General features: G+C 36.7%; 2 protein-coding genes across 7 annotated transcripts in view; one reads left to right on the top strand and one right to left on the bottom strand.

The window, feature by feature from the left end:
• LOC120345756 (ras GTPase-activating-like protein IQGAP1) overlaps positions 1-12,953 on the top strand; it is a 68,190-nt gene that overhangs the window by 46,862 nt on the left and 8,375 nt on the right. The gene's annotated exons all lie outside the window — the stretch shown is intronic.
• On the bottom strand, positions 5,340-10,779 carry LOC120345858 (uncharacterized). Of its 2 annotated transcripts, none has more exons than XM_039415434.2 (7): positions 10,012-10,777; positions 9,508-9,680; positions 8,074-8,221; positions 7,780-7,937; positions 6,953-7,202; positions 6,409-6,511; positions 5,340-6,097 (listed from the first exon to the last, which is right to left on the bottom strand). In XM_039415434.2, exons 1-7 carry the CDS (start codon positions 10,718-10,720, stop codon positions 5,953-5,955), a joined length of 1,686 nt encoding a protein of 561 aa, XP_039271368.2. In that variant the 5' UTR covers positions 10,721-10,777; the 3' UTR covers positions 5,340-5,952. The 2 variants fall into 2 exon arrangements, with proteins under 2 accessions (XP_039271368.2, XP_039271369.2); XM_039415435.2 differs by having other exon boundaries at positions 5,957-6,097; positions 7,006-7,202; positions 10,012-10,779.

Raw genomic sequence — 12,953 nt, 5'->3', positions numbered from 1 at the left:
CGAATCAATATTAGAATCAATTATATTCGGTACAGCAAATTCTTGGTTTTTGAACTATGAAGAATATTTTCATCTCAAAATTTCTTCATTTTGAGCACTTGACATCGCATGGTCAGACGAAAATAGACTTCCTTCAACTTGCAATTGTAAACTTGTATTGTAAAAATAGAGAATAAGAAAAAAATCTTCATCCCAACTTCTGTATTATATATACTTTAACACTATAACTAACAATATACTATCAGTGACAGAATGCTATGCTATGTAAAGTTATTTTCATTACTGGATGCAACAATTTCTGACAATTTTCTTTGCTGGACATGAACTAATTTAAAATATACTCGATATTTTTTAAAATGTTATTCGTATTGTAATTTATTCGATTAGCTATTAAAACTCATTTATTGTAGGCAATAAGTAAGTTAATTTAATTAAATAAGTCCGTAGACATGACTTTAATTAAATAAGTTCGTAGACATGACAAATCCAGTCTGTCACCGGTCTATCTTTATGTCTTATTATGAAATGCTCTCCCAATATTTCTTTAATATATCTACCAATACACTTATGTGTTCAGTTTTGGATTGACACATGTAGTACAGTAATTTCGCACTCCATCGAGGACAAACGACACAATTATCGAATGAAAACAAATTCTTGCTATTATTAACCTAATCAACGCGTCGCCTTGTATTATTCTCCTGTAGTTACCACCTCATTTCCGGAAAACCTTGTAAAATTTTCTGCTTATTATATATTAATTGCACTTGCACGTGCACTTGCGGTAGTGCTCGTTTCTTCTATACAGATGGGTTTGAATGTTAATTTTTTTGGGAGCTTGTTTCGCGAATAAATCTATATTGATATTAAAAATGAAAAACAAAATTTAATCTGACCACGAATTGAATTCAACATCAACGGAATAAATACATAAACCTATTTCTGTACCAAATATACTAATCCGTCACACCGTCTCCTATGTGGTACTGTTCGTTACTTGAAACTTAGCTTTATTAATTAACTTCTGTCACGTTATTAGCGCATTTTATCATTGTGTCATAGAAAGATAGTATACATCGATCACAAATTATTCAATCATTAAATTTATCAGGTCCATGCTGTTAGAAAACCAACTTCACTAGTTTTACGCTAAACTCTTCAGTACTCAATATTTTTCTTTTCAAAACAATCTACTGAAATTTAGATTATAGTTCTGCGTCCTATTATCTGTTCGAGTCGAACGTTATAATTAACGTCTATCCTGAATAATTTGCCTACAAGCTAAAATATCACGTCAAGCCAATTTTAGGCTGATCTGAAATGCTAAGTGTTGTAAGTTAAGAGTCTCTCACTTCTGCGCCCAAGGCTATCTAATGGACTTCAATTTCAACCACATCGCCCCTATTATTTCATACAAATCGACTAATAAAGCGTCTATTTTTGTCGATCGTTCATCACCAAATGACACCGCATCTCTGACATATAGAAAAAATATTCTTGAAAATACTGACTGCTGACGTCACTTCTTTTTATTTTCAAGCTTCGTGGAAGTATCATCTATAGATAACTTGGTGGTCATAGATTATTTATATGGAAATGTTGTAGTCCAGTCATGCATTGATATAATCTGACCACGGGACCAGCAAAACTGTGGTTCGGGCAATGCCAAACCGTTTATTCCATAAATAGTAGCATATCAGTAGATTATTGTGCAAAGCCTCGTTCCGAGTGATGTCTTATTTAAACGCTTTTGTATTGGATTACGATAAAGTGTATGTTAATATCTACATTACTTTATACCAGGGATGGGCAGCACGTCGATCGTGATCGACTGATCGATCGCCACATCTCGAGTAGTCGATCACGTCTTATGTTGAGTGAATTTAAAAACATACTCCAAAAAAATGGCCTGAACCAGTTTCATGCAGCGCCTGTTGTGTGTATTAAAACAGGAAGAATACAGTACTGTATAATGTATATACACTATTTGAGGGTGGGAAAGTCCGATAGAGCATACTATCACGTGACAAATGCGGGTTTCTCCGCTGCCAAAATTTAGTAATGAACGTGCCGAATATCACGTGTCTTGATTGCCTGACAGACCATCCTACAATAATTTCTGCAATATGCAAAAGTTATTGTCCCACTTCCAAGAGTAGTGTGATAAATTTTATTCGTAACGGTAGCAGTGACATCAGAATGCCCGCCCAATTTTTTTCTAATTCCAAGCGAGCGAAGAATCGGACTTGGAGAAAATTGTAAATTAGATACTGTTTTATTAGTCATGTAACATTTATGGTTTGAGAATATTCATTTTTTGTTGTTTAAATAATACGTGATTACTTGTGATTACGCAAGTTTTTTGAGGAATTCTTCGGGTACAAATAAACAAGTACATAATCAATCAAATCAAAAAATTGAATGGAACATGAAAATACAAATTTTTTTGTCGATTTCAGTAAGAATGCGCCCACAGAGCCGAGCTTATTGGCAGCCGTGCTTATTGGCAGCCGTGGAATTTTTCTATGCATGTGTGTAGTTAGTTATCTGCATATTCAATACTCATTCGTTTTAGTGTATTACCTTATTACAGATCAGTCGATCGCGAGCTATTTTGAAGATTTTAGTCGATCGCGGTCGAAACCAGGTTGGCCACTTCTGCTTTATACAATCGCCTGAAAGTGTTAGATTCGTCATCAACACAGACGAAACATTTCAAATCCAAATTACAAATATTAACATGTCGTGTTTCCGTTGGCATTATTACCGTATCTTACGCGCTACCCACAGTACCGATGACTCTCCAATTCGTGTTAAATGTCTTTGAGTTATAAGTTTGACTCGGGCTATTTAACAGAGCTGAAAACAGATCATATTTTTGTTTGGGCGTGACTTTTGAAATATCACTTGTATATCACATATATTTTGAAATATCTGTGTAAAGTTTAAACCAATTAAATAAATTTCATGTGTTGGTCCTTGATTTGCCGTGCCGTCTTATTTTTCCTAGACGGCGAATATGCATCCTGAACACGATGCAAACTCTCAAACTTTGCATATTGCATTACATTGGAGTGAAATTTTGCAACAGATATTGATTGACCATAACCTTTCATCGATCACCCCGCTGGCTTCGTTGGAGTTAGACGGGTCGCCCTGGCTTCTGGTCAGAAGTCGGGCCATCTTGAACTTCTTGGCTCAGGGCAAAACTCTGCTTGGTCTGTTCAACTAAAAATATAAAGCTTGGCTCAGGGCAAAACTCTGCTTGGTCTGTTCAACTAAAAATATAAAGCCCCACTAAACCCGGTATTATTGACTGCTTACGTAAACCCCTGTCTGCTGCAATGCTTCATTCTAACTGAACTGTCAGGTATGAACGCCACGATCAACATTTATTCTATCAACACGTTTGATTGCTTTAATGAAACAGCACGTCTGCATTGACATCTGTAACGTGCTGTACATTTATAACGTGCTGTTTGGCACGTCGTTTTCTTAAATGGTCTGCCGATTTGCGTTTCGCACAGCATACTCCAACGCGTCGGTCACTTTGGTGTTTCCGGTTGAAATTGATGAATTTATAACTACCGTAATTACTACATTCTGATTGGTCTAATATTCGGTCCGTATTAATAAACACTCAGACATTGAGTTTCCGCCTGAAGTACATTGTCGATTTCTTGATTAGACAGCTCAATGATAGAGCATTTAGAGCAGTGGTTCCCAACCCATTAACCCTGTATATTCCTACCTTTGCATGATTTGAATCACTATGCAGAAAATCCTATGTTCGTTATTTGTTTAACATTTTAAGAATCCTTAGCTAGGTATACGCGCAACTCGGTTTTACTCATTTTGAACTTTTCATAATGTGTGATTGTGTGCATAAATAGATATTGCAATAATACTTATAGTGCCACATTGGGACTACTCGTACTCCCAACCCTTATCGGATTTAATAGTGGTTTAAACTGGGTCCTGGCGATCAAAATCTCCCACCTCGATGCTTTCCTTCAACTATGGACTTAAATTACTTCAGTTATCTCGTGTCACGTTCGCCATCTTTTCTCTCGCGACAATACATTTACAAATATGGGTCGGTATGACTGATTTTCAAAGGTATTGCCGTAACAGTTTTACAGCTTTAGCGCATCGCCATAGTTATTTTTTGAATGTGTTGTGCTTAAAAGTAAAGGCAACATGTATGATCATCTCGATTCTCGATTCTTTATCGTAGACAAATGATTGGGACAATTTAAAGCAGTTTATATGAGGAAAACTGAAAAACGTGGGACTCATTGATCAATTCTGCAAGATTGTGCATTATTCACGTTGCGGTGAAATAGAGCCACCACATATAATTTTTTTAAATTGAGCTCGTTGACACTTGTTTTCCCAGTTTTTGCTATAACGGCCATATTACTCGTTTTCGTTCAAACAAAATAATGATTAGATACTGCTACGCTCACAATTCACAAATAACTTTGGAGGGTGAATACGGACTGATGTTGATCAAAATAGATCACCTTTTTTATCGTCAAGCTAAGTGGCAATATAAGCAAAGGCCAATCTGACGACAAGCGGATAATTTGGGCTTCCCTCGATCAGGCTGTATCGGATACCACCAACTCAGTACATAATATACTACCACTCAGTATTTTATTGTGAAAACCCAGAATATGATATCACGTAGATAGTGGTTCTCAAACTTTTTAATCCGCCCCTTTAGCCGCCAGAATTTATCAAGTCTCGCGCCCCAACTCAAACATAACTAGCTGACAGTAAGCTACAAATAACGAATAGTGAGCCGAAAGTATGTATTATCCAAAAACACGCAGAAAATACGTGGATGGAACGTAAATATTGAAATAAATGTCTTAGGCATGTTGCCGAATGCCTCATCAAGATTTGGGAAGGATGCGGAATTCCCATTTTGAATTCGCCGAAATAAGGCGTACAAGATCAAATCTAATAAATATTTTCATTTCAATTAGCTCCACGCTCCCTCAAAAATTGTCTACGCCCCTTTTGTGGGGGGCGCCCCACCGTTTGAGAACCACTCATGAAGATGATGTCATTTGTACCGTAAACGCAGTCAGAACCCCAATCTTCATGCCTTACTTCAAGCCCAAACGCTGCCTGAATAATCGGATCGTTTTTTGACTTGTAATCTGTTTACTAAACACTTGAAAGCGTAGAATTAATATACTCGTAATTTTTACTTTTCTGACCCCTATTCCAAAAACCTTTCTGTTGTATTTTCATTTGTAGGATTTGTGTCAGCCATTAAGTGTATCTATTATACTCAAATCCTGTACGAATGACGTACACCGGGTATGTTAATAAAAACCCAAAAACGCTATTGTTTACTTAATAAATTGAGGTTTATTCATCAAAATTTATCCTCACCACATAATACGAAATATACCATTTTCACGATAAAAACAACATTATATGCAATTCAAAGGGTACACACTGTCAGTATTCTGATTGTATATCAATATCAGAATTGCTTTTATAGTAAAACGAGTCCCTGAACACCACGTCAGTCGTCACCACATTAATTGGCATTTGATTATTATTGATATCTCATTTTCAAAAGTATACTTTCTATTCAACACTGGAAACCTAAGTTAAATGTATGATTCGGTAGCATTTTCCTACAAGCTAAATCCATGGGGAGCGTTTTTGGTCATCTGAGTCTGAAGTCCTCTGGTTCCAACTCCGAAAAGATTATTGCTTAGCCCAAACTCTGCGCCTCATACGGAGTTACTAAAACCAGCAGCTCCCAAATCTACTTCTGCGTGTCATTTCTTTTACGGAGCTCAGGCAACATCGTTCAGTAAAAATATCAAGCAAATATGTTCAATATTTTGGTCTTTGATTTTTCATTTCTTTACGTGATGAATTTTTTGCGTTTAATGGTTGTAACTTGTATAAGATTCCGCACTATCATAATTTAGAATTACAACTTCCACTTGATGCGTTGGTAGTCGTGGTCGCCATAGGCTTATTTTCTGATCTTTTGCTAAATAGCTTCTTAACTGCTGTTCTGAATCTTTCGTCTCGAAAACTGTAAATTATCGGATTGATGAGGCTGAAAGGATAATGAATGAATATTTATACTCCTGTAGTATGTGTACCAGGTTAGGGTAAGGCCATAATTTTATTCCGATTTTCCCTATTTTGGTTCTATTACGAGTTCTGTGTCAGCCCAGTAAATATACCACCTGCTCATAGTCTTCCGTCGCTTTACACAACTTGATGTAGAGTAGTCGAACAAAATCAGTTCCCTCCATATTGGTACGTACACTTCTGGAGCGCATATTTATATTGGTATATTCATTTATGCATGTACTTCGCTGTTGATTTAGTTTGATTAATAGAATACAAATCTAGATTACTTACCCGTTAGCTAGGCCGCCGTAGAATGTAAGAACGAATGAAGTAGTGTATGTTGAACACGTCAACGTCTTCGCTACAAATAGGATCAAAACGATCCCAAAGGGAACTAAAAATGCATATAATTTAATTAGGATTTTTTGTATAAGGTGTTGTTTTGTTTGTGATCGCGTTGACTCGGGGAATCTGTGGTCTTAATTCGAATCAACTGAAAAGTAATCATCCATAAAAGTAGTCGATGGTCGCCAAAAGACTAATTAAAAGAACCAGTATGCTCCTGATAATTTGTCTGTATTTTCAAGAAAACATTGCTTTCATCAAGTTCCGTGGCTTAGTACAACAGAATTCCCAAATGATGTTGTCTGTCAGGATTATCCACTAATGCCACACATACGAGTTGATTTGATACCATCACATAAAAGGAATTTGTGTGATGATTCCTTTCAATTCAACGATCAACATTCCAAAGGCACTGTATAGCTGCTCTAGCATATCAAGAGAGAGTATTGGACAAGGCACTCATATAATTTGTTTTAAAAAATAAACCTACGTATGGTTACTGTGAATCCAATAATCATTGTCACAATAGTAATGAATACTGACACTTCGGGCCGCAATTTTTGTCGTAAGCTTGTCGTTGGTTTAAGTCGGGGTTCTGCATCCACGCCAGTGGATGACTGTTTACCGTCGACAACAGCCGAGCCAGAAGCGGCGTGAAACTTTCCGCCGGCTCTAAATGTTTTTGTTCTCGATTTCAATTTCCTGTATGATGAAATACCCGTCAAAATGCATACCACCAACTGAAATGACAAGAAATATCGGTTTAGATAGTTTTAGAACTCAAAATCCACGCTTACACACAGCACAGGGTAATTAATTCAAAGATGATCAAACACTGCGCGATAGAACATATTAGTATTACCTATTTATTTATTTATCTATCAGTACAGCAGTACAAGCTCAACGCCTCTCGCCCGGTCGCCGTTCCGGCATTAGAAAAACTATCCGGTCCTTTATTCCAAAAGTTGACACTGTGCGATAGAACATATTAGTATTTCTTATTTATCAGGGTACAGCATACAAGCCCAACGCCTCTTGTTTGGTCGCCGATTCTGACATTGGAATAACTATCCAGTTCATTATTTCAAAGATTGTCAGTTTTTGGATACCATAAATAATAAAGCCAGATCTCTATAAATTCAATTTCGGCCATGCTAGAGTGGTTCTCAAACCTCCATGATCTATCTGTGCCCCATTTCGGCCCCTGCCCTTTCAAAATACCGGGGCTCTGTTAGAGAAACCCTGTCGTAAATATTGTTTGATATATGTTGCCCATTCTATCGCACTACTATGCTCGTTTCCATAATGAACCCTTACCATAATTGTAAAAGGTAGAATCATGGTAATCGACGTGTACAGAGGGCCATGTATTCCGTATTCTACTTTTCCCGATGTTCCAATTATTGTTTTCAACGTCATGTAGTGAATTAACAAAGATGGTTGAAATATGTATTCGAAGTATTGCGGAAATTCGGCTGAAAATAGATAAAATAATATATTTTAGTGAGTACATTTATTGACAAAATTTTGTCTCGTTAACAGACATTACAGACACTAATATTCCATTCCTAATACATTCCAAATAATTTTCGAATATGTAATACACTTCACCTGGAACAAATGCACATAGAAATGAAGCTATCCATAACAAACTCAAAGTCACAATTATCGTTCGAGTTTTTCGCAGTAAATGCCAAAATGGCCACGTGATGGCGATAAATCTCTCGATGCTCAAGAACATGAGGTGTAGAAGAGAAGCCTGAAAAAGAACGAACGATTTTATATCACAAGACATAAAAGGGTTTTCTCGTGTATTAGCGTTGAATTGATTGTCTACTATGATTTGTCACATTTTATAATTCGCGTCACTCCGTTACAATTGACTATATTTTTTTTTTTTGACAATTATGCCCAGACAATGAAATATAGAAGCCATCGTTTGGCTATATTTCAGTGTTAAATATCGTATTGTGGGCAAATCTTGAACTTACTGATCTCCTATTATACCACCGAACGCAGAGTTTTGTGCGAAGTACCGTGAAATGAGTGTCCCTCTTCCCTCGGAAAAGCACACCATAGAAACCTTATTATAGTACTCATTTAAATAAAAAGTAGATATCATTACGAGTTAACATTATATTATATACATAATAGTTAGCTATATTACATATGGCGAGCGTTTAAATTAATTTTGCATACCAGATTTGCTTAGAAAAACCGCAGAATATATGATTGGCTCTATATGAACGATTTAATATACTATAGCGACGGAGGTGGTTAACCGTTCACCTCAGCATACCTTCCGAGCACAGCATCAAGTATTGCATTCTGTGTAATCAATCAGTAAACTATTTATGTTTCACGTTCCTTAGTTTTACAAGAACGCAACTGGAGGTCTTAAACTTCACCTTCACTCTGACCTCTTTGCTCATTGCTCATTTTAGATCTTGACTTGTGACCCTCTTTAACCACTATTTAATGAAAGTTTTTTTGCTGATATAATCGTCTTTAAACCAGTTTTTGGACTGTTATGGACGAATAATTGATATTTCGTTTGACGTGGTAATGTAGTAATCAAATTTGAATTGATTTTAGGATTTAATTAGGAACATTTGGATATAATTGAATCTAAATCTGTAAATAAATAGCTATGGAATAACAAGGGTGCTATTGTATTGCTGTTGCCTCAGTGAATAATGAATAATAAATTAGTTGCAACTTGCAAGGTTTCCTTTCCCTACCAAATCCATATTTAATAAAGTCATGTAACTTGGCGGCCTATTAAGTAAATGATTATTTCTTCCAGAACGTTTATATTCATACCCAAAGTGGTGTGTTGAACTTCTCAGGGCAATTCTGGTAACTATGGCAGATAGTAACTCTGGGGTTAGTGGTTACTATAATCTGAACCGAACATGCATTTATTATTTAAAACATATTTTTATCAAAATATACAAATTTATACTACTGACTCTTCATATCTAAATGAAACTTGTGTATTTCTGATATACTTTTAAAGTATTTCTTCAAAATTAATCATTTTACCTGTCCCGACATCGTCAACAAAGATCCAACTATGACTGCAGTAGGAGAGTTTGTATCATTATGCAGCATTTCTACCACTTGTTTTTCGCTATGTTGCCTGACCCAAACCATGTTCGGTATCACGGCAGTCAGTAATAAAAAGCCAGGAATCATGTCCGCAAATGCTAAAGAAACTGTAAAAGTCATTACATAAGATTTTATATATATATTTCATGGGAAGTATCGTTTATGCTTCGTTGTTGTGTACTAATCCTGTTACGAGTATGTTAGCGTGTTTTTTCGGATTACACTTCAATTTTATCATTTGTCCGAAATCGTAAGCTAGAATAATTAGGTTGACTCAATTTTTTGCAAAATTCATCCAATCCACTTCGTATTCAATTCGCGTTTGAAAGGGCGTCAAGATTTTTACGTTCGTCATTCCCTCGATTGCTGCACAAAGTAAGGCTATATTCATGTCTTCGAAATTAAAGTCACTTCGCGTTATTTATTTCTGATACTAACCTTTTATATAATCATACTGAGTTCTCATGTCAGATCTTTGCCATACTACAATAGGTAACAGGCAGTTAAGAAGAATAATAGTCAATCCAAGTGATGCGACGAAAATCGCAAACACCACAACGCCACCCCTGTACTCACAGAGTGACAAATGCTGTGTATAATAGTCCAAGTCACCGATACAGGCATCACGATTGTTATAAATTGGATAACTACAGAGGCCCTCTATCCATTTGTCTTCACTTTTGGATGCATTACTTTTAGATGTATTCCCGCTTGAAGGAGAGATTTGATTTGCTGCTGGAGTTGTACCAACTTCTAAAATATCAGGCACATGCGTGGTTGAATTCATCTTTCCCTCCGTATTCGGGGTATCTGAATTACCTCGTAATCCTGACGGTGACATCGGCGACATTGTAGGAATCGGCCTGTCCATTGTCGCAGGTACTGCGATCATTGAATGTATAACTGCGTTAGGCGTTGCCATCGTTGGTATTAAATAAGTAGCCTGTATAGTTCGTTCGGTAGTGACGGGCAATCCGAGTTTTTCTTTTTCATTGGCTTGTCCTAGCTCTTCCGTACGTTTTTTGATCGAATCGGCGTCGCCGTTCTTGTTATATTCAGACCCATTTGTAGTCATTTCGGAATCCAAGCCTTGAGGAAGACTACAGCCACAAAAGAGGATTAGAAGTAATATTCTTAAATATTTCATCGTACTTGTTTGAATGCCTTGATCGTTCTGTGAAAATAATAAATCTTAAGAATTTGATAGTGATATTGTATTTGCGCTCTGGCTCGTGTAGCCTTCTCCATATCTGATTAATCATAACATATCCAATTAAATAACATCCCAGAGTAAAATCAGAGAATTCAAACCTAAAATTTTTGACTTGTTACCTGTTCCTCCGCACCGTCTGCGAAAAGCATTCTCACTTCTCACTTTATTACATAAGGCCCGAGACGAATATTTTTGGCGTTACTACAAATGAAAATCCTATAGCCCCATCCTCGCACAGACACATATCACGAACTAAAGTGATTAGGGCTATACTATATCTACAATTAGATTATTTCGTCGAGAAATGTCATTGCAACCGCACGCGTTGTCTCATCAGTCCCATAAAAATATCTCACCGCGTGTTACTTCTACTTTGCCTCAATATAGTAGCATCCAGCGATAAGCACGACTTGCAGTGGCAATTTAAATTTACCCACTTGGCCCAGTAATAAGTCGCGATCTGTACTTCGCCATATTCCCTAGGGCACCGCATCGTAATCTTACAGCTACGGGGCAGCATTTTACTGTTATTTACTTGCATTTTTTTATGCGATCCTATTCATGAAGCCGCTGGAAATAAATAAAAAAATCTGCCCATTAAAACTGTCGTTATTTATATTTATCAATAGCTAGGTAGACCATAGCTTTTCTTACGGGTCTCCTGACGTTATAAGCTGTCTAATGAACTATTACGAAAGCCAACGCAATAGTATCTTCATCTAATTTTTCGTGCCCTGTTTCAAATCATACACTTACATCACGAAAACGTAATGTTCAGTGTCCAACGCTCAAATACAACTTCCGGCGCCGACGCTCGACGCTCAAAGTACAAATTCATTCCATAGGACGACGCCATCTAATATAAAGTGCTATTCTTTGCCTCACACACGCGAGTGACGTTATTAACCTGGTTTAAACACAAGAGTCGACCTGGATTCGCGGTGTTCGTCATCGTAACAACGCGAATTGGAACGATGTGACGAAGCTGAATTGTCATACTAAACAGCGCAAGAGTTCCGAACGATATCTAAACTCAGATGTCATGTATATTAAATTTTGAAATTGTTTTCGTAAACATCCCATATTATATATACTTTATAAAGTAAATATCTTAACTCTTTGAATCGCCCCATTTGAATTCTTAACTTCTAGTAGTAAATTATAATTTCCATTAGCATTTGTGTGTTCCAAATTTGTCAAAAAAAATTCATAGGCCTCCATTAATTCTGACTGCTCATTAGACCAGATCTTGTATATCAGGGATGACCAACCTGCATTCGACGACCGTGATCGACTTTAATATTCAAAATCGTTCGCGATCGACTGATCGGTAATAAGGTCACACATAAGAAAAGAATGAGAACTGCCACAAAATTCGTATTTTTATGTTGCATCTAGTATGTTAATTTGATTGTGTAATTCTAATCGGAGTGAATTTTCATCACTTATTTAAGATTTATTCGAATCACACAATTCAAATCGAAGGGATAAATATGTAAATCCTATCCTGAGGCGCCCCGCCTTATTCTTCGTCGCAAGTGTTGAATATTCTCTAAAAAAAAACCTACAAAGTATCCCCGTTATCTAGACAGCGAAAATAAATATCTTCAAGCCATAAATGATACATGACTGCTCAAACTTCAGTATCTAATCTAGTTTACAATTTCATCCAAGTCCGATTTTTCGCTCTTTGGAATTAAGAAAAATGGGCAATCTGATGCTACTGTTGCGAATATAATTCATCACACGACTCTCGAAGCGAGACAACATCTTTCGCATACTGCAGAGATTGTTGAATGACCGTTTCCATTCAACACACACGATAATCCGCACGTTCATTTCACCTTGGCAGTGGCGATACTTGCAATTTTTGCGTAATAATATGCTCAATCAGGCGTGCCCAGACTCGAGTACTGTATATGCGAGGGGTGGGCAAAATTTTTTGTTTTAAGAACCATACTAAAACATAATATGTCTTAATCATTGATGAAAACTCCTTCAACCGCTTGATAAATTTAAAAAAAAACTGCTACACTACAGATTCTCTTAGTTAAAGTTGGGTAATAATTAATGTCAGCGAGAAGAGCCGCATAAAATCTCTTGCGAGCCGCGGTTTGCCCACCGTTATTATATATGCAATCACTAATGTATCATATTTTGCGCATGT

This window comes from Styela clava, chromosome 8 (genome assembly GCF_964204865.1).
Source record: "Styela clava chromosome 8, kaStyClav1.hap1.2, whole genome shotgun sequence".
NCBI lineage: Eukaryota > Metazoa > Chordata > Ascidiacea > Stolidobranchia > Styelidae > Styela > Styela clava.
This window is presented reverse-complemented; position numbering and strand designations above follow the sequence as displayed.

Excerpts from the sequence above, each read along its gene's own strand:
- LOC120345858 (XM_039415434.2), bottom strand. The coding sequence starts at position 10,720 with ATGAAATATTTAAGAATATTACTTCTAATCCTCTTTTGTGGCTGTAGT. Across the intron at positions 9,681-10,011 it reads TCAGTATGATTATATAAAAG|TTTCTTTAGCATTTGCGGAC; the intron begins GTTAGTATCAGA and ends TGACTTTTACAG. Across the intron at positions 7,938-8,073 it reads TCTATGTGCATTTGTTCCAG|CCGAATTTCCGCAATACTTC; the intron begins GTGAAGTGTATT and ends ATCTATTTTCAG.